Source organism: Equus asinus, chromosome 12 (genome assembly GCF_041296235.1).
Source record: "Equus asinus isolate D_3611 breed Donkey chromosome 12, EquAss-T2T_v2, whole genome shotgun sequence".
NCBI lineage: Eukaryota > Metazoa > Chordata > Mammalia > Perissodactyla > Equidae > Equus > Equus asinus.
Genome location: NC_091801.1, coordinates 27,368,461 through 27,389,462, shown reverse-complemented (window position 1 = coordinate 27,389,462; position 21,002 = coordinate 27,368,461). Strand labels below are relative to the sequence as shown.

The following is a 21,002-nucleotide window of genomic DNA, read 5'->3' as shown; positions in this document are numbered from 1 at the left end:
AATAAAAGCAGAGCTAAAAGCCTACTTTCAGAGCAAATATTCTCCTAATCAAAAGCTTAGGAGCAGTTTGAAAATTTTAAAAATGTATTTCCTTATTAACATATATAATTTTAATGCCTTTGGAACACACTTTTTTATAAAATGTAATTTTTAATAATAAAATTTAAATACATAAGTATAAAAACTACTGCTCCTAAGATTTAAAATAAAATAGGAGCGTAATAAAATATCAGGAGCCTAAGCTCCTGAAGAGAGCAACTTTGATTCTATGAAGTGCGATATAGGTGTGTGTGTGTGTGTGTGTGTACATATATATATAATATATATAGTGAAACCCCCATTTACATTATTACAATTTACATTTCTCCACAAATTATACTACTCCCAAATATTTTAAATAATGTATTATACTCAGTAATCTGCACTCATTTTTAGAAATTCTTGGTAAACATTGCAATCTGCAGTGATAACTGGCCCTATAAGAAAGAAAATAAGCTTCCATACAGGGCTAATGAGTGCTCAGAAATATTTTTCTTTTTTTTTTTTTTTAAAGAGATATATACTCTTCTATAAACCTTCTCCCCTCACACCCCCCCCTAACAGACAGGGTCCCAAAATAAGGTGTTAACAAGTGCTTAATAGATACGTTTCTTAGGTTGATGTCCCAACCGATAGAAAGATATAATAATCTGATTTTTGAGAAGATTATGGTGGTTGTCTAACATCAGGAAAGCCCATAATAACTATTTTATTCAGTGAACACAAAACTCTTGATTGTTATTTTCACATTAACTAAGATAGTGCTTGTTTTGCTTTACTGTTTCCCACCTCTACAAATTCAACTTATTTGCAACATTCCCCCCATTTGCCAGAGACGTGTAAAAGTGGGGTTTTACTGTATATATTTTTAGTCACTTAAAACTTTGTGGTCATTCCTTAAATAGTCTTCTAATGCATTTAACTTTAAAGTCTCCATCTAAAAATATGAAGAAGAGATGAATTAACACTGAATAAGAAAGATACCATGGGGGCAGGACTGTTGTTTTGTTTTCTGCTTTTGGCTCTCAAGGGAAAGAAAACTCTATCAAATTCAGCAAGAAGTGACATAAGCGACATGCTTTTACCTTACTCTTGAAGAGTCTGGTTTCCAACCCTGGCAACAGGGGACATGATCTCTAGACAAGTCCCCAAGTTGAACCGTGTGATTCACATGTGTCTTCCTGCTTAGGAGGCTATCACACCACAAAAGATGAGACAGTCCACTCTGGGATGAACAGACCTAACATCTGTGTTCCACAATGGCTCTCGATTCCGGACTAACTGTGGACTGACAATCAAAATAAAATTGCTGGCTGCACTTGACCCACCCTTTGGCCATGAAAGGTGGAAAAGATTAAAGAGCTCTATCTATACACTGACTCTGAAGACTCTGATGCCATATACTAGTAGTATTATTAAATGGAAAGAGAGCAAGTTAGGAAGTTTGAAATGTGGCAAAATATCCTCTGTACTAATTTAAGGCCAACTATTAAGTAACATGGAATGCCGTGTCACCTTACTAGCAGTCTCTTTTTGCTATAAATACTGGTGCTTTGTGTTTAGGTTTTGTTTTCCTTATATGTGCATAATAAAGATGCAAACACTTGAGCCAGACAATAGCAAGTCTTCAAAATATACTGACCTGAAATTATGGTATATCTCAGCAACATCTGTTATCTCTCCAAACTGGATTCTTAATTCATTTGAAACATCTGACTATGAATCCATTTAGAGGCTAGTAAAAATTTTAAAACTCTCCGGCTATTCATATACATTTTAGAAAATTTATATTCTATTGTGAAATTTTTTAATCAGCCAAATGTCAAAAGGTAGAGCCATTGTTATTGGACAAAAATGAAAATTTTAAGATTGAAAAGTAATTTGAACATGAGATTTGTAAGACTTTACTAAAAATAATGGCTTTCCTATATGAAAAATAATCTTAAAATATGACAGTTGGCAGTGAATCAGGACAAAATACTCAGGTAAACATAACTGAACACGAATGGTTCCAAAGCTCGTTTAAAAAGTTAGTTTCTATTTTATACTGGCTTAATGATAATTGGTACTATACAAAAGCGGAAATTTTTATACTGTCTTAAAGTAGGCACTAAAATAAAAATGGTCATCTAAGGCAGGGCTACACATACATTTCCGTAATAAATGCACGTCATGGAATCCTACTGAAAAGCTTGATGGAAACGTGGTAGGGTGGTGCTTGTGCTTAAACTACTGGTGAAAGCTGCTGACAGTGAGTGCAGAGACCCAAGACCTAGAGTATTTGCAGGATCCTGAAGATCCTGTGTTTGTGGGGGGAGCTGAGACACAGAAGAATGTGCTTCTTCTTGGGAATAGCTCATTCCAAGGCTCCCTACTGATATAGGGTTATAAGGAGGACCATTTAATGGTATGAAATTAAACAACTGAGAAAAATCCAATGCTGGTGTGTTTAGGGGGTCACTGATAGAAATAGAGCTTTTTGACAGGGAGAGGTCCCCCCCACCATCATCTAGGGACCCGATCTGAGGATCCAACCCTAGTTTAGATGACGATGCTTGAGAATCCTGGGATGAAGAGGGCACACCACCTTGCAGCTCCATCAGATAACTCTCAATTTCCCCCTTTAATGGCTGTTCTTTTTCAGGAATAGAAATTGCATATGAGGTAGAACTGAATGGGTATTTGAAAGAAAGATGGTGAGAAGGATGAACAGCATCCATATCTATTGGGCACGTCATTCCCAAAGGTAAAGTTGTGATCATTTGGTGGGCAGATCCCGAGCTCTGCATGGACTGAAATGGAGTGTTATAGAGGTTTAACTGCAAAGTGTTTGTGAATGGCTTTGATAACAGTTCACTGGAAGGTAAGGACATCACCGGAAGGAGCTCATCTTTGATAGGCACAGAAACATTGCAGGTAAATGGATCCAGAAAATCCACTGGTTCTGTTTTGACTTTCAGAAGTTCTTGATTGTGACTCTTCTTCATATGTCGAGTCAGGTGATCCTTTCGCCCAAATCTCTGTGCACAATACTGACAGAGGAAGTCCTTTCTTCCAGTGTGCACCACCATATGTCTCCGGACATCCTTCCGGGTGTAGAAACGGCGATCACAATGCTCGCACTGGTGCTTTTTCTCTTTAACCCCGCCAGACGACTTGCCTGCATGAGATTTAAGGTGCTCCAGAAGCACTCCTGTGCTTTCGAAAGTCTGCAAACAGACCTTGCAGGTGAGGTCACCACTTGTTGCAGCATGCAAGGCCAAGTGACGTTTGAACCCAAGCTTGGTATTGTAGTTCTTGCCACATTCTTCACACTTAAACGTCTCTTTGTTAGGGTCATGTGTATGCAGGTGATTCTTCAGATGATCTTTTCGGTGAAACATTTTCTCACAATAATTACACTTATGGGTTTTCTCAGGAGAATGAGTAGCCATGTGCCTTTAAACACAGACATAATCTGTAAGTATCGTGACAGAAATGGTAGGTATTCACTTTTCAAATGGAAGCTAAACTACTATGCTAAAACAGAATTTCCCTAATAATGGACACTGTTTAACTTAATATATACTAGAAGGATAGTTATTATACCTAAATACTGCAGAACTTGAGCCATTTAAGTTGCCACTTCAGTTTTCGCTGGTTTTTAGCTATTATTACAAAAGCAAATGAGCAAGACTGAGCATACTCACGTAAACGTCCATACCCTTTTCTTGTAATTTCTTTGTACAAACGGAAATTCTACTCTCATTACACATTTCATTTTAAAAAACTGAAAGACACTAACACGTAAAAGTATGTGATTTAGAATACTAAAACTAGCCAATGTCTAATCTACTTAACATTTCCTCTCTGCAAATCAGGCTAAAAAATGTGTATACAAATATATACGTTTACAATGGCTTCAAATGGCCAACATAATAGAAAATATAATCTGAAAGACAAATAGAGTTTAATACCTTTGTAATTTGTACTTAGAAACAAAGGCCTTGGTGCAGTCTTGTTGTATGCACTTGTAGGGCCTCTCTCCTGTGTGAGAGTAGGAGTGAACCTTTAATTTCTCAACACTGTTAAAGGCCTTGTCACACAGTTGGCAAGGGAAGTTTTTTCTTGGTTTGGTTTCACCACGCTTACGTTTCCCTGAAGGGACTTTCTGGGTATCTCTTACTTCTGACAAATCACCAGGAATGACAGTGGCCATCGCAGCCTAAACCAGGCCTTCTTGTTGGACACTTGGGAACTGCCCAACTCCACTAAATGATTTAGCTTTAGGTGGCTTCTCAAGTTTCATGTGGTCGTAAAAGAAAGCAAAAAGGGACTGGAAAAAAAAAATAAGAAACAACTAGTTTGTAACTAAATTTAATTTTTAAAAATTTTATTTGCTATGTGATGCTTTTGAATTAAAAAAGAAACCATAAAATGGATTCAGCTGGTCTAATGTAATATCTGTAGGTTTCTTTATATTTGCCAAAGTACATATTAATGCATTGCTCAGAATGAACAGTTCAAACATCCCCTCAAATTCCACCTGACAAATGTTGTACTTAGGGAAAGCAGTAGCGATTTTGGGAGCTCTCAGGAGGCATCAAAACATGAGACTAAAAGAGGAATTATTAAGCTTCATTTTTTACAAGAGACTGGAGAACATAAATCTGACTAAGAACATAAAAATGTTTCCACAAATATTTTAACGTCTAAAAGTCATTTTAATTTGTGCAAGTAGGCTCTAGTCACACTCTGTATTATAAGAAAATAAAGAAAAGCAACTGAAAACTCTTTTAGGCACCTCGTGAACCATTTAGTCTACGGAAGAAGCACTTAATGCACACACACCAGAGGCCTGAAAGAGCTGAATGCACCACCCAAAGTGAAACGTACTCCTTACAGCAGTGTCATCACACAGAGGGATTTCTGAGTCAAGAGTAGAAATGACTTATCCTCATAACAAATATGCACTCCCGAAATGGTAAAACCTTTTGATGTTCTATTAGGTGAGGATCATAGTTCCTTGTCATTTGGAGGGAAGGATTTGGTTGAAGTAATTTTCCTCACCATTTTTCACATCACAGAAAATGATTCTGTTCGTTGGGCACACTGAGGTTAGAGCCAGGCACCAGGCCTCCCCAAGAGCTAAGGGGATCAGTCTTTGACACACCTGTAACCCGTGTGCAGCACACCAGTGGGACCTTTGGCTTGGAGCACAATACCTGTGCAAGGAAACATTATAGAGGTGTTTCAGGTTGTGAAAAGGTGTGTCAGAGTTTCAATTCATTATCGGCGCTGTGAGAAAGAATGAAATGGACATATTGTATGCAAAGAGTATGTCTAGTTGAACAAAAATTTTTAAATTGATTGTAACCGTTGAAAATTCGTGGACAAGAGACAGTAAATATTATCAACTGTATTTCTCAGAGTAAGAAACCAACTCCTCAAAGATCTAATTGATATAAAAGAGTTAAATGATTCTTCAAGGTCCATGAATGCTAGTCTAGCAATGTACTTTCAAGAGACACAGAGATGATGATACCTGCAACCTCTTTGAAAAAGATGTGATTTTTACATTGAAAACTGAATGTGGCTACATGACTGTTATCAACTACTAATCAATTGGATTTTTCATCCTATTACATATTCAGAAAAAAATGAAAACCCATTTCTTTATATCACTTGTGTTTTGGCATCAGACTGACACTTACTTGCCTTCACAAGCTAAATGTATGATACTGACTTTCACAGATTCCAGGCACACTTTTGCAGGAGCTCTAAATTTAACCTACATTTTCATAAAATTGTGTATATCACAATAGGTCCTATTGTATTTTCATGTAGAGGCTGTCACTAAACAGGCAAAATAGAGTAACTGCCTACTCCTTTCATTGAAATGTAACGCACATTGGGTAAGTTAATCAGTGTTGGGTTCACATATTCTTTCTTCACCAGTAGGGAGGTACAGGCAAGGCCTTCATTTAAGCTGTTCAAATTGTCTAAGACTCCTTTGCAGTTTAAAGGTGACATTAACACAATTAGTGAAACTGACATTACTAATGCTAACACAACGTGTTCCCTCTGGTTTTAGATTTTCAGAATGTCAAGGACTTGTTTTTTTCCTCTTATATTCTCATTCAAGAGACAGCTACTCTGCCTCTCTCAGAAATGTCTAAACAGCTACTCTGCTGTCACCAGTAATGACACTGCAAATTGGTATAAAGCATTCTGCCAAGGCAGGAAAAAAGAGTAATTATGACTAATTCATTTCCTAACATGATGCTTTTATGCATCTATTTAGAACACTGTGGGAAACAAGCTGATAAATTTTTCAACTGTGAAATCAACATGGAATGCAAAGTATCTAAATCCTTGAATATAACTAACATCTGAAAATATTTCAAAAACTGGTCATGTGTCATTATTGTGTTATGAGGTCCAACCATAATGGGCAGAAAATCCAGTTGAGAAAAATGATAACATCTAAATTATTGAAAAAAATATATTAAAAGTGCACCATGAAACAACATACAAACATTCAATTATATTAAAATTGGTGATACTCAATATGGAGTAACAAATGAATTATGTTATCTTTGGATGTACATACTGAGCAATGAAGAATTGCAGATTTCAAATATTACACTTTTCTAAGACCAGCTGAAATTTTTTCATGGCTAATAATATCTTTTTATCTCAATATATTACGAAACTCAAATTAGTTACAGGTGCATTTAAAACTATAGGATAAATATAAGGTTGTGACTCAACATCAAATACAAGTCCACATTCATAATACGCATGTCAATCAAACACTTTAAAGATACATGCATAGAACTGAAGCGATTTCTGTTCAATGCATACCTGATGACAGATGGAAAAAGCCTCAGACCTTGATCTTAGCCAGTCCCATTGACTCTTCGTGGAAGAGAGCGGAATTCAATCCTTCCCATTTTGGCCAATCTATGAAACAAAAAATAAGAATGGACTACACTCTACATGGAATCAGTATGTAAATGATGGAAAATAAAGGACAAAAGAATTGCAATTTCATGGCACATGCTTACATTCCATACTCTGCTGATGAGTCATGCATTAATTTTCACCAATTGCAAATTTTTATTAGTTCTAAGCACATTTACATGACCAAATAAATGCAGAAACAAAAAGTAAAACAGTATTACCTATATAATGCATTTTGTGATGCTGAATGACTCCCCACTTCTTTCCCAAATTCAATTTAATTTTTTTAATCTAACTTGCCTACTGAGAGAAATGGATATTAAGGTTACTATTTGTAAACCAAACTGAACGAAATTTCATTAAGCTTAATAACATTATGGAAGTGACAAACTCAGTTCTCTCTTCGAGAGAGTGCATCTGGAACCTCACCAAAGGAGAGCAGACTCCGGATGAAAGCACCTCACATGCCCATGCTGCACAACTCGTGCACCTTGGGCTTCTCTGAGCTACACTTTTGTTACCTGCCAATTTACTTCTCAGGATCTGCAGGGATTGATGAGATGCAGCGATAACTGTGCTCTCTAGAATTTTGAAAGCATGCAAAGGGAGTTAAATATAGGTTTGCTACAGGAGAAGGGGGTGTCAGCAAGCAAGCATCATTTGGTTTTAAGAGATCATTGTTGAAAAATCTTAAAATATCTTAAAAATGCCTATGATCTTCAGTAAAACTAAGAACACACATAGGAAAAAATCTGTTAATTCTTGATTGTACAAGTATGTATGAAAAGAATGATGGTCAAAAGGCAGAAAAAACTAGAATTATCTTTTATAGAGAGTACAGGCCACAGAGAGATTAGTAAGCTCTGAATATTGTGAAGATGAATGTTCAGAAATCATGATTATAAAACCTTGACAGGGATAATATAAATCAAATAGGTAAAATACAATAACAAAAAGATTCACCAACGGTAGGTTTAAATGAAAAGAATTTTACTTAACGTTCTAAACACGAATCTAATTAATTTACCCTGAAATCAAATTTTCACATACTTTTAATTTGATGATGTGTAAATAAAATATTTGATAGAGGACATTCAAGCATCATTACAAAAATACTAAGGGTACATTTGAAAGCAGCATTATTCTCACAGTTTAAGACAAGAAAAATAAAAATTTAGACTAATAAAAGACATTTAAAAAGTTAAAGCAAAAGCTCCATTCTTTTGTAAAGCACAGGACATGCATAAATGGAAGAACTGAATTTTGCACATCAAAATTGCAAAATAATAAAATTAACTTTGAAAATACTTACTTGCCCAGGGCACATACTGAATTTTTGGTAGGGTAATTAAGAATATGAAAGCTGTTTTGTGTATTATGTTATTTTAATAATATAAATACCTTACAAGTGTAGAGTGTTTTCATCTCTATTACCTCCCTGGAATTCAATGAACCTGAGAGGTGGACTCATTTATCATTATTGCCATTTTAGGGTGAGAGGCCTACAGAGCTGAACATCTTGACAACGTAAATGTGCTCAAGAAACTCCTATTTCTCTCTCATTCTACTGCATTCTAGGAGAAGGGCAGCTTGGCAAACCAATATGCAAGTGGATAAGTCCTGGCATTACACTTCAAAGACGAGAACAGGGGACAGTGCCTATTTTCTCTAGCAGAGCTGCCAATATGATCCCCACAAGAAAACAAACTTAAGATTTAAAAAGCTTCTTTCAATAAACACAGTTTGCAAAGTAAATTTTAAATAATTTCAATAACAGTTAAAATAATAACTAGTATATCTGTCTGAGTAGTGATTTTGGGTAGAAAAAACATCTAAAACCAAAGTTAACCAGTAAACAATAAATTTATATATTTTTTCTTCTTTTCCCGACCAATACAAATTTTATGGCATCTCACATACATTCATAAAAATTTTATTTATGCTTACTGTTCAATGGTATTTATAATAAAAATCTTTTAGAGTCAAAAGTATTTCATTCTAGTTTAAAATTATGTACTTTGATTTGAAATATTTACAATAGTCTACAAATCATCCCTGTTACATATTTAAAGTCTGAAACAAAATAATAAAGCCATCATTTTTATTCATTTTATCACAAGACATAATTCCAAAGTCACGGTTAATTTCCCTAAATTCAACCTATTTTGAGTTCTTATGAGTGGCCGAATAATTTCAAAGGGCTGCTAATTATTTCCCAAAGCAAAGGAAACCAGGAACTTGTTAGAGTTCATTATTATTTGGCTTGATATAATAAACATCAAAAATATACAGTTTGCAATTTTATGTAATCCTAAAATGTCAAATAAAATTATCTGTGTATTCTCTTTTATAGGATTAAGAAAAACTTTTAAAAAGCATTGTGACTACTATTCTGAAGGGTCTGCAACAAAACGTGCACTCCTTTTTACATATCAAAGATTGGTTACTACTTTTCAAATGGTTAAAGTTCTTTGCCTTGATCTTAAAAACTGTGAAGCAAGGTAGAAAATGTACATGTAGCCATTTCAAATAGCCCTAAGATGAAATAACACTTCCAGTTTTTGCTGGTACCAGAACAGACATTTTTTTCTAGGGCAACTCTGCATACAAAAAAACAATAATTAAAGGGGATATTGTGTCTGCGTGGTGCACACACACAGGTTTATCTTCCTATGTTTTACGTTCTAGAACAGTGACTCACACAGAAAAATAACAAGGAAAAATGAATCTTACATCAGAAGGTCTATTAAAACAAATTCCTATGAGGATGCCGGCAAAAGGAACTGTACTGGAGCTGTTTCCGTACTTTAAACGCCAGTTTTGAGAGTCATTTCTCTAACAGCTGTGAACTTTTACACTTACCTGTATCAATAATTCTTTCACATTTAGGTTAAAAGTCAAACACATACTTTGCTAATTAAGGGCAAATGCCATCAATAATCAAAGCTTTATTCTCCTTTACGTTAATCATAAAATGCCATTAGTAAACAATTCAGAAAATGTCAACATTTGCTTAAAACATGTTTTTCATATAGAGCAAATAGGTAGGCTGCAAAAGGAAACTTACCAGTAGTTAATACTGTAATTTATGTATATAAAACAAAACAGAGCTTTGAATAATGTGAAAGATATTATTAACAAGATAACGTAAGTAAAGACAGTTAACTCTGAAGTAAAGGCAACAGCATACTTAGAACATTTTTTTGATCCTGTATGATAATGTGGAAATTTTTACAGCATTCAATTTCTGTAGGTCTGTAAAATCACTTATTAAAGAATAATAAAAGGAAAAAAAATACCGTGCAACTATAAAAACCTAAGACAGAATTAAAAAGAGACTGTAGGCAGCATTGGGGCAGGAGCTGTGTCAGTTTTTTATTCACTGCAGTTTTCCATAAAAGGAAGTAAAATTTTTGATGAATGAAGGAAAATACTTAAAGCAGGGCAAGTGCTTTCCAGCAACAAAATGAACTATAGGCTTGCTCAGTCACCATAGGGGACACAATACAGAACATACATATCTATATAGAAGTAAAAAAATAATAGAGTGTGGATACAATTTGGTCCAACAAACTAAATAAGCCACTAGAAAGGTATTTTTAAGATTTAGCAGCTTTTGGAAAGTCTTAGATTAAAACAATAGCAACTATAATAAAAAGCTGTCTAAAATAATTGTTTTGTTTCAGAAAACAAGCATTCTGACTGATCTTACTGCTAAGGAATCAATTAGTGCATGGGGATAATATCAATTCTGTCTCCATTCCTAATAAAAATTTCAAGGTGACAATGTGCCTGCTACCTGTATCCATGCCTGGCACGGAGCAGGAAGGATGGCTGGATGGTTAGATGGTTAAATGGGGCTGCTGATGCCTCAAGAGAAGAGAAAGGAGCAGAAGTGCCAACGGAGGAGGAAACACAACAAAGGGCTAGGACTGAGCCTGACTTGCCTACACTGTAACTAGGTTCCCAAATAACTCGTTTTATACCCGGAATACTGAAAATCAAAGTATTTATTTTCCTATAGTAGATGTCATAGTCAACTAAAATTAGTTAAAAATAAGGATGCCTTTTTTGAATTACTGTATTGGATATATTCAACTTTTGAGCAATTCATTAAAATACAATTCTAGGATAACCCTTTTTTGAAATTTACCATACAATTTAGTCTTATTGATATTTAGGGAGCCTTATAAATATACACATGAGAAAAGCCAACAGAGAAATTAAGGGAAATAGCAGACCCATTTATTTTAAGGACCAATAGAAAAAGTCAACAAATTCCAAACTGGAACCAACAAATGCCAAACTCACTTCTCCTATCTGTACAATTAGAACATTCCTTTTTGGGCCACTTTGAACCCGGGTATGACTGTTTATTTCATTTTCTAGAGTACCCAGAGAGAATAAATAGACAATCTGATGATGATGGAATATTCAAATAAATTTTATCTTACAATTCAGAAATATTTTCCTTGGTTATTTTATGGAGCAAAAATGTCATGAAGGTTAAAAAGTTTTACTTCTCTTTTAAAAGCTCTCTTTTAATGACCCATAACTTAGAAGTTAGCACTTCATTTTAACTACTACGTGGGGGATTTTGCCCCTCATGTTTGTATATTCTTACCAAAATGAAAAAATAAAAAATATAGATGGGTGCTACAGCAGGGTAATTTCGTTTTCTTCACATAGAACAATTAGTCAGTATTTGTAAACAGGAGATGAGAGAGGAATTGTGCAAAAAGGAAGCAATGATGCCAGAGAGAAAGCAAAGAATTGCAAATATATCTGAATACAAAGTGAGACCACGTAATCAAAACTTTATTTATTTTTTTGCTAAGGAAGATTAGCCACATCTGTTGTCAATCTTCCTTGTTTTTTTGTTTTCGTCTTTTTTTTCCTGAGGAAGATTAGCCCTGAGCTAACATCTGAGCCAGTCTCCCTCTATTTTGTATGTGGTTCGCCACCACAGTGTGGCTGACAAGTGGTGTAGGTTCATGCCTGGGATCTGAACCCACAAACCCAGGCCACCAAAGCAGAACACGCCGAACTTAACCACTACACCATGGGGCCAGCCCCTAAAATTTAACTATTTTTAGAGGTTTTCCTGGTTTTGTTTATTTTTTTGGTATAAAGCATTTTCAAAATATTGGTGCTCTGCCTGGGATTATAAAGTAGGTAGCTCACAGGTCAGCTCAATCACAAAATTGCATATATCCCAAATTGTGATGAGTTGTTCTTATTTTTATTACCACTGACCTCTTAAATTCCTGGAGCTTCAACAAAAATGTGTGACATCAACTATAAAAATATTCACACTGAAGGACCCCGGACATTTGGAGGACACGCCTCCATTCATTTATGGTTAACTGTCTAATGCTATTAAAATTACAAATACAGCATCATCTAGGTTCATGTATGAACTCTCCAAGCACTCATACTGATCTGTCCATAAATTCAAAGGGGAAGGTGGAAATTGTACACATTAAAATAAAAGTGATGAGGGAAGAAAGTTTTACTTAGCTATCAAAGCTCATGCAGAGAATTAGTTTTAAGCCATCTCAAAGTAAAGTGCACCTAAATACAGGCTTCTGTTGTGGAATACAATGAGGTATAAATGTCGATATGGGCGTATACAAAATCTTTAGTAGCACAAATAATGTAATGAAAACAGAACCCACATCCAGGTAAGGCCCTGTACATGCCATCACACTCTCTGTCCTAAGTTATGCTGCTGTTGCTGTCCAGGACAAAACGACTTTTGGAAACAACCACTTCTATTTACTCCTACATTGTTAAATAAATAGAATCAGTTCTAGGCAAAACTGTCAAGTCAGGGGTGGCCACTCCCTCCTCCACCTCCAGAGGGCCAGTGCGCTTCCCCAGCTGTCATAATTAGAAGAGATTTAATAATTACATGCCTTGACTGATGTTACTTGAGGGAGAATGAACTGCAGAACTTCACCTCTCTGAGCCTTTTACCCCTAATGCAGACGGTAAAGCTCTTCTTGAAATTACGTGTCTCTCCCCTGGAACCACAAATTCACCTACAGGGAGACTATTATTCATCCTTATATCCCTGGCACCTGGTCAGTGCCCTGGCACGTAGTAGACATTTGATAAATATCTGTTGAACTTAATTATAGTCCCTTTAAGGAATTGCAGGAACCAAAACAAGCAGGTAAACATGTTTTGGGGTTCCTGAAACCCCAAATCAGTTTAAAGCAAGCTCAGAAGACAAACCTCATAGAGTGAAATTGTTAAGTTTGTTTGGGCGGAGGGCTGGAAACTTGGGGAGCATCACAACCACATATGAGGCCGCCCTGTTTCTGTCAGAGACTCAGGCACATGCTACTCAGAGGCCCCCAGGTGACCAGAAGGGCACGGAGACACACCTGGGCGGCACTCAGTCAGCCTGGATTTCAGAACATCTCTGATTTCAAATGTTCTATTCCATAGCTCCTTAGGCACAAGTAAACTGTATTGATTATGATTTATCATTTGGAAATAGCCAATGAAGCTTTACGGGAAAGAAAAAGGAACAAAGCAAAATTCAAGATCTTTAAAGAGGATGTTCTTCATGTGAAATTCAAATGTGAGGATGATGTTGAAAATATCAGAGAGAATTTTTGAATGATTATAGACACAAGACAAATCAAAAAGGAGAAAATTCTCACAAATGTAGTTGGCTAAGTAATAAAAATTCTTTTCTTTTCCAGCCGCTAAAAAACAGCTTCATTCAAAAAAGTTTTAAACTACAATGAAGTAGAAAAAGAAAAAAATTCATAACCTGTAACACTAAAAAACAAAAACACTAACATCTTTTCATATATTCAAAAAATATTTATAATATACAAATGACTAGAAATTTAAGCTAACTTGATCTTAATGCTGAATCTCCACAGAATGCTGTGATTAGAGAAGTTTAGCGAGATTAATGTATGTTCCTTTTATTTGATTGTACAGCTCTGTTCACGTATGCTGGGAGACCCTGCCTGGCTCTCACTCTATGCCCTCCTTTCCCCAGGGCTGGGCCCCTGCCTGCCATCGGTGGAGTTTAGGACCTTGAGTCCATCCTCTGGCACTTGGTGCAACCAACTTTTTTTTAACCAGTCTTCCCATCCTAGGGCTGAGATTCCTCGCCTCTAAATCTCAATCCTGTTTTTGAGGTCCTGCTGACAGACTTACCTGGAAACAAATCCATGTATGCCTGGATTTCCCAGTATCACTATACCATGATTCTGTGCCACTGAGCTGGATCTACAGGCTGGGAAATCTAGATGCCTGTGTGAGTCATCTGTCCAACAAGGCTAGCAAACTGCTGTTGTCCCACTGAGTTCCTTATTCTAGCATCTGAGCCATCGCAGCGAGCAGAGCTAGCCTCCCTCCCCACCTGCCCATAGTTAATCAGATCCTTCCCAGGAGACAGAAAGAGATAGAGTGCCAACATAGGATAGTCTATCACTCCGAGCAAGATTCACAGAGGGAAGAGCTTAGAGTTCATCTGTGGGCTATTTGGGGAACATGAACAAATAAGCTTTTACAGCAGCTATGCATTTTGTGCACAAAGTAAGAAAGACTGCTCCTTTTCAGTATTCCAATCCTTCCATTAGACCATAACTATTAATAAAGTCCTGCTGAACACAATACACATTGATAGACCTTAAAATAGTAAGTGGCATGCTTATTATGTGGCATGCTTTTCAAAGCTTTTATTATTATATCTTATATTATTTAGAAACTGGAACAATTGATCACTTTGAAAGCCATGCCATATAATGATAAAAGCCACATACCTGAGGCCCTGCTCCAAACTCTAGCAAGGTAACCTTATCAATAGACCACCATAGAATGAAGCATTCTGGGTGCCAAATACGGCCAATGCAGCACCAAGGGGCAACCTAAAAAGAAAAGAAGAGTTAGTTTGGAATTCCAAAAGTCAGAGCCAATCTGATTAATGGCATATGAACCAAATTGTTTTTTATTCATTATCACTTAAACATATTCTTTATACTTTATCTTTATTGGAAAATCTATCTCAAATTCTGTTAGAAACAAATGTGAAACAAATAAAATAATTATATACATTGAAAAATGAAAAGTCAACAAATCAGTATCCCTAGAGTTATATTTTTCCCCTTGAATCACAATTAAGTTATCTAGATTGTTCATATTTTTATTCAGTAAAATATTACTCCAAGTTTACCACCATTCCTCAAAATTGCTGCTTATTTTCTTGATTTATACTCTAAACACATCCAGTCTCCTCCGTAACACAGTGTTCAGAAAAATCTTTTGAGGTGTATATATCTTGTTTGAAAAATATCTGAGGGAGAAATCATGCCTGAGGAGTGTTCCCCTCAGGCCAAGCATTCACAGGGAAGGGTGCAAACCACGGGTGCCCAAAGGAGACGCAGAATCAGGGCACGGACAGCGGCTCAGCTCCTCAGCTAGTCTTTAGGACCAGACTATTATTCATGTTAAAGTGAACTCGCAGGTTGCAAGTCCATCTTCAACAACACACAAAGAAAAACCAAAATGTATTCTGAAGTACAGTAGCGCCCCCTATCCATGGGGGATCCGTTCCAAGACCTCCAGTGGATGCCTGAGACCGAAGATAGTACTGAACCCGATATATACGATGTTCTTCACTACACATACATTTTTAAGGTACGGCAGCAAAACTAGCATGAATTTATTCTTCCTTCTTCACAATTTCACGGATAGAAGATTTGTTCTTACCATAGAACTTATTAATCTCAGCATACAACTTTTTTCTTTGCAGTAAAAGTCAAGAATTTTGACCTTTTCACTTAAAGAAAGCACTTTACGGCTTCTCTTAGGCATATCTGAATTGTCAGCATCACTATTTGCATTTTGGGGCCATTATTAAGTAAAATAAGGGTTACTTGAACACAAGCACTGCAATACCATGACAGTTGATCTGATAACCAAGACAGCTACTAAGTGACTAACGGTGGGCAGTGTATACAGCCTGGATCCACTGAACAAAGGGACGATTCATGTCCTGGGGCTGGTTTTCATCATGCTACTGTGTGAGATTTCATCACGCTACTGTGAAAGTGCACAATTTAAAACTTATGAATTGGGGCTGGTCCTGTGGCCACGTGGTTAAGTTTGCATGTTCTGCTGCGGCAGCCCAGGGTTTCACCAGTTCGGATCCTGGGCACAGACCTAGCACCACTCACCAAGCCATGCTGAGGCGGCGTCCCACATAGTGGAACTAGAAGGACCTACAACTAGAATATACAACTATGTACTGGGGGGGTGTGGAGAGAAGAAGAAAAGAAAAAAAAAGATTTGAAACAGATCTTAGCTCAGGGCCAATCTTTAAAAAAAAACAATTTGTGAATTATTTCTGGAATTTTCCACTTATATTTTCAGATAGTGGTTGACCGTAGATAAGGGGGAACTACTGTACTCAGTCTTTTGGGTTATGCTCAGTTTCATTCTGTTAGTGCAGAGATAATGAAGACCCACCTCCATGGTCATTAACCAAGAGAGAAAAGGGAACCAGGAGTTCTATGCAGAAATCATCTGCTTCATTTCCCTAGACCAGACAGTCAATGCTCAATTGCACAGTCATGTGCTTCATAACGACATTTTAGTCAATAGGAACTGAATACATGACAGTGGTCCCGTAAGATTACTATCACATAGCCTAGATGTATAGTAGGCTATACCATCTAAGTTTGTGTAAGTATACCATATGATGTTCACACAACAATGAAATTGTCTTACGACACCTTTCTCAGAAAGCATCCCAGTCGTTAATCAACACATGACTATACGTGGCTACCATTCTATTAGGATAAATAGCTGACATCGATGTAATAAATATTATCAACATCTATTACATATGGCACCAATCTGAAATACCAGGGATGTAAACAGACAGCCCCTGTTCTCTAGGAGTGTACAAGCCAGTTGTGGCCATGGGATAGATACCTTATGTCAAGGTAAGCAATATGACTTAAATAAAATAAAAGCTGCTGTAAAGCAGTATCAGAGTGACAATTCAACAGTAAAAACAATAAATGGTATAGGCAAGTACCACAGAAGGTCAGAAAAGGAAGAGAATTGTATGGATTTTTGCCTTGAAGAAAGTATAAGAAAGTGTTAAAAAAAAAAAAAAAAAGAGGGTCCGTCCTGGTGGTGCAGCGGTTAAGTTCGCACGTTCCGCTTCTCGGCGGCCCAGGGTTCGCTGGTTCAAATCCCGGGTGCCGACATGGCACCCCTTGGCAAGCCATGCTGTGGTAGGCGTCCCACATATAAAGTAGAGAAAGATGGGCACAGATGTTAGCTCAAGGCCAGGCTTCCTTAGCAAAAAAAAAAAAAGAGAAGGACCAGCAGTAGTTAGCTCAGGGCTAATCTTCCTCAAAAAAAAAAAAAAAAAAGAGTGTATGTGAGGGGAGGGCATGCCAGTTAGCCAGAAAAACTCATAGGTTAGAACTGCAGACTATTACAGATTCTAAGATAACCCTCTCGTTGGAGTGGAGTGGAGTTTATAGACACTGTAAGGATGCAAATGAGAAAAGTGCACTGAGGCCCAAATGGCCGGGACATTGTACACTCAGGCATTAATGATAAGTGGGACAATTGTAAAACACTGAATGGGTCAAAAGCACTGAGAACAAGTCCTTGGGGAGGTGGGATGGGGAGAGGCAAAAAGAGGGGAGGAGAGCAGGGGACAGGGAGCACTTGTTTGAATGAGAAACAGAAGATGGGTGCTGGAGTAGTCCAAAGCAGAAAGTTGAAAAAACAAGTATTTCTTAGAAGAAAGGCCACTTATGTGCCTGACAACATTAACAAAGGAGATAAGAGGAAGGTGGACAAAGATAGTTGTATAGCTTACTCTTATACAGACAGATTCAAACCAAATTACTGGCTAACTCATGTTGAAACCTAATGACCATCGCTATAAGACAAAACCACGTAATTTAAAGAAGGGAGGGGCAGAGATAGAGCTTCAAGGAGAAGGAAGAAAAAGGTGGCAAAACCCACTAACAGATAAGAGTTATAGAACCACCCTGCAATTCTTGCACAGATTTCACCACTTAGGCATGAAGACACCAAACTTCAGCAAGAAAGCGTGTGGGGCAGGGTGGGAGGGAATGAGAATGCGAGGAGGAAAAGTGAGGAACACCTAAATGAGGATTGCTAGTTAAGTGACAGGAAGTGACTTCTAGAAAGAGGATGCTTTTTTTCAAAGAGCTTTGCACTGAAAGAGAAGAAAGGTAGGGTGGTAGGCTAAGGGGAACTCAGGATGCCAGGTGGGAGAGACAAGAGAAAGTTTATGTGCTGAGGATAAAGAGGCAGGGAAGAAAACAGAGCGTTCTGGGAGACAAGGAAAAATGGGAGCCCGAGAAAAGGGAGAGGTTTTTGTCTTAGATAAGGAAAGAGGCTTCTTTACCAACCTAGGAGGGATGTATATTCATCCTGGTAGGTTTTTTGGTCAAAGAGGCAAGGGATGCAAGGAGTTTGCCTAACTTCACCAGTGCCAAATAGAAGGGTCATATGTCATGTAAGCATTACGGAAGAGCAAGACACTTGGCCTGGCGACAGCAGAAAAAGTTACAAAGACATTGTGGAGAACAAGAGACGGGGGTCTAGGGGCATCCTTGAGGGTTTTACAAAAAACAAACGAAACTTGCCATAAAGAATTAAATTTCTTAGTTACTGCTGGTGGGAGTGTAAACTATTGAAACTTTTCTGGAATACATTGTGGAAATATGTAATCCAAGCCTTTTAAATGTCGATGTATGTTACTTAATAATTCATTTCTAAAATGTAAGCAAAAAAAAGATAAGAAACGGTTTAAGTATAAGCAAGTTCAAAGTATATTTTAAGAATAAAAATTAATAATGTCTAATAAAAGGGGTAAAGTATGATATGTCTATAAGGATAACTATGCAGCCATTAAAATCATGCATTTAAAGAATATTAAATCACATGAGGAAATACTGATATAATGCTAAAATTTTAAAAGCAGAACATAGATTATTACTATAATTTCAATTTTATAAAGTACACACTCAGAATTACGCGCCCCCTCCAATACCCTTAAAGGTACCTAGGTAAGTTATAAAAAAACCCAGCAAGATATAGGCTTTATACTTCCTGTATTTTACAAATGTCTTACTCCTATAATTAGAAAAAGTCGTTTTACCAAAAAGAATGGTTTTTCAAATATTGGTGCTAGAAAAGTCTGTTGTCCATATTAAAAAACAATTAACTTGGATCCATATCTCATACCATATACAAACCTAACTCTAAATGGATCACAGATACAAATTTAAAACCTAAAACTATAAAAATTCTAGAAGAAAATGGACAAAAATCCTGTGACATTCAGTTAGTCAAAAATTTCTTGGCTCTAACACTGAAAGCACAACCCATAAATCAACAAACTGATAAACTGGATTTCATCAAAATTTAAAACTGATATTCAAAAGACAATGTTAAGAGAATGAAAGACAAGCCACTAGAAGACTAGAGAAAAATCTTTGCAAAGCATGTATCTGATAAAGAACTTGTATCCAGAATATATAAAGAACTTCTAAAACTCAACAATAAGAAAATAACCCAATTAAAAAATAGGCAAGATATTTCAATAGACATTTCACCAATGAAGATTTATGGATGGCAAATAAGCACATTTAAAAGATGCTCAACATCACTGGTCATCAGGAAAATGCAAATTACTACCACAATGCGATACCACTATCTACCCACTATAATGACTAAGTGAAAAAACTGACCATCAACTGTATCAAGTGCTGATGAGGATGTGAAGCAAATGGAACACCTACCACTTGAAAGAAGGTAAAAATGGTACAATCACTTTTAAAAAGTTTGGCAGTTTCTTAAAAAGTTAAAAATGTGCCTACCATACAGACACAGCAATTTCACACCTATGTATTCACCCAAGAGGTATGAAAACATATGTTTATACAAAGACTGGTACATGAATATTCATAGCAGCTCTATTCGTAATAGTAAAAAACTAGATACAACCCAAATGTCCAACAATGTGTGAATGGATAAACAAGCTGTAGTAGACTCATGAGATGGACTACTCACCAGCAATAAAAAGAATGAACTATTGATACACATGGTACCATGGATGAACCTCAAAATAATTATGCTGAATGAAGTCAGGCAGAAAAGAGAGCACATATTTATATGATTCCATTTACATAAAATTCTAGGAAATGCAAACTAATCTCTCGTGACAGAAAGCAGTCCAGTGGTTATCTGGAGACAGGAGGTGGGATTGGGAGGATCACTCACAAAAGGACATGAGCAAACTTTTGGGAATGATGGTTATGTTCACTATGCTGACTGTGGCGATGGTTTCAGGGATGCAGGCATATGTCACAACTTTGCAAACTGCACATTTTAAATGTGTGCAGTTAATTAAATATCAATTGTACCTCAATAAAGCTATGAAAAAGGTCAAGTTTTCATGTTGAGAAAAACAAAATTAATGAGGATGAGAAACAAACCTTCATATGAATTTACTGAAGTTTGAAAAAAACAAACCACTTTCTGTGAATTGATAAACTAAAATTCTTCATAAAGGCAATGACTCCAAATGACTAAAATCTTTCCTTCTCATTCAGAGGGGGAAAAAAAAGAGAGGAATATTGGCTTAAATGTAAGAGTTACATTCAGTCCTCACTAGAAAGGATACACGTCTAGGCAGTTTTTAGAGCCACATTCTCAGCTGTCACCCTTGGAGGAAGCCAGTGCAGTTCACCTGTTGCTGTACAGACTGGCACATCATACTACATGATTTAACGACTCCAGGAATACACTCTAACTGGAACTGAGACCTACAAATAATAAATAGTTTTGGGATAAGTTCCATTTATCAAATACCAAAGGAAGAAACCACTGAAGCGTTTCAATTCAGCCTCTGTATAGACCTTTTAAATAAGTTAATTAGTGGTAGCCTTAAAAAGAAAGTGCCATGCTAATTGGTAGGCCTTCAATTA

At 36.6% G+C, this 21,002-nt stretch overlaps 1 protein-coding gene across 4 annotated transcripts in view; it reads right to left on the bottom strand.

Annotated features, from left to right (window-relative positions):
• Positions 1-549: 549 nt before the first annotated feature.
• The window catches only part of PLAG1 (PLAG1 zinc finger), a 49,292-nt gene continuing 28,839 nt past the window's right edge, over positions 550-21,002 (bottom strand). Inside the window, exons 2-5 of one of the 4 annotated variants that reach the window (XM_044780159.2) lie at positions 14,778-14,882; positions 6,886-6,984; positions 3,996-4,354; positions 556-3,477 (exon numbers count right to left, since the gene is read on the bottom strand). In XM_044780159.2, coding sequence (XP_044636094.1) covers positions 2,220-3,477; positions 3,996-4,237 — 1,500 coding nt within the window. In that variant the 5' untranslated portion in view covers positions 4,238-4,354; positions 6,886-6,984; positions 14,778-14,882 and the 3' untranslated portion in view covers positions 556-2,219. Of the gene's footprint in view, positions 3,478-3,995; positions 4,355-6,885; positions 6,985-14,777; positions 14,883-21,002 lie in introns of all 4 variants that reach the window. The other 3 variants (XM_044780165.2, XM_044780157.2, XM_044780162.2) reach the window with 3 other exon arrangements.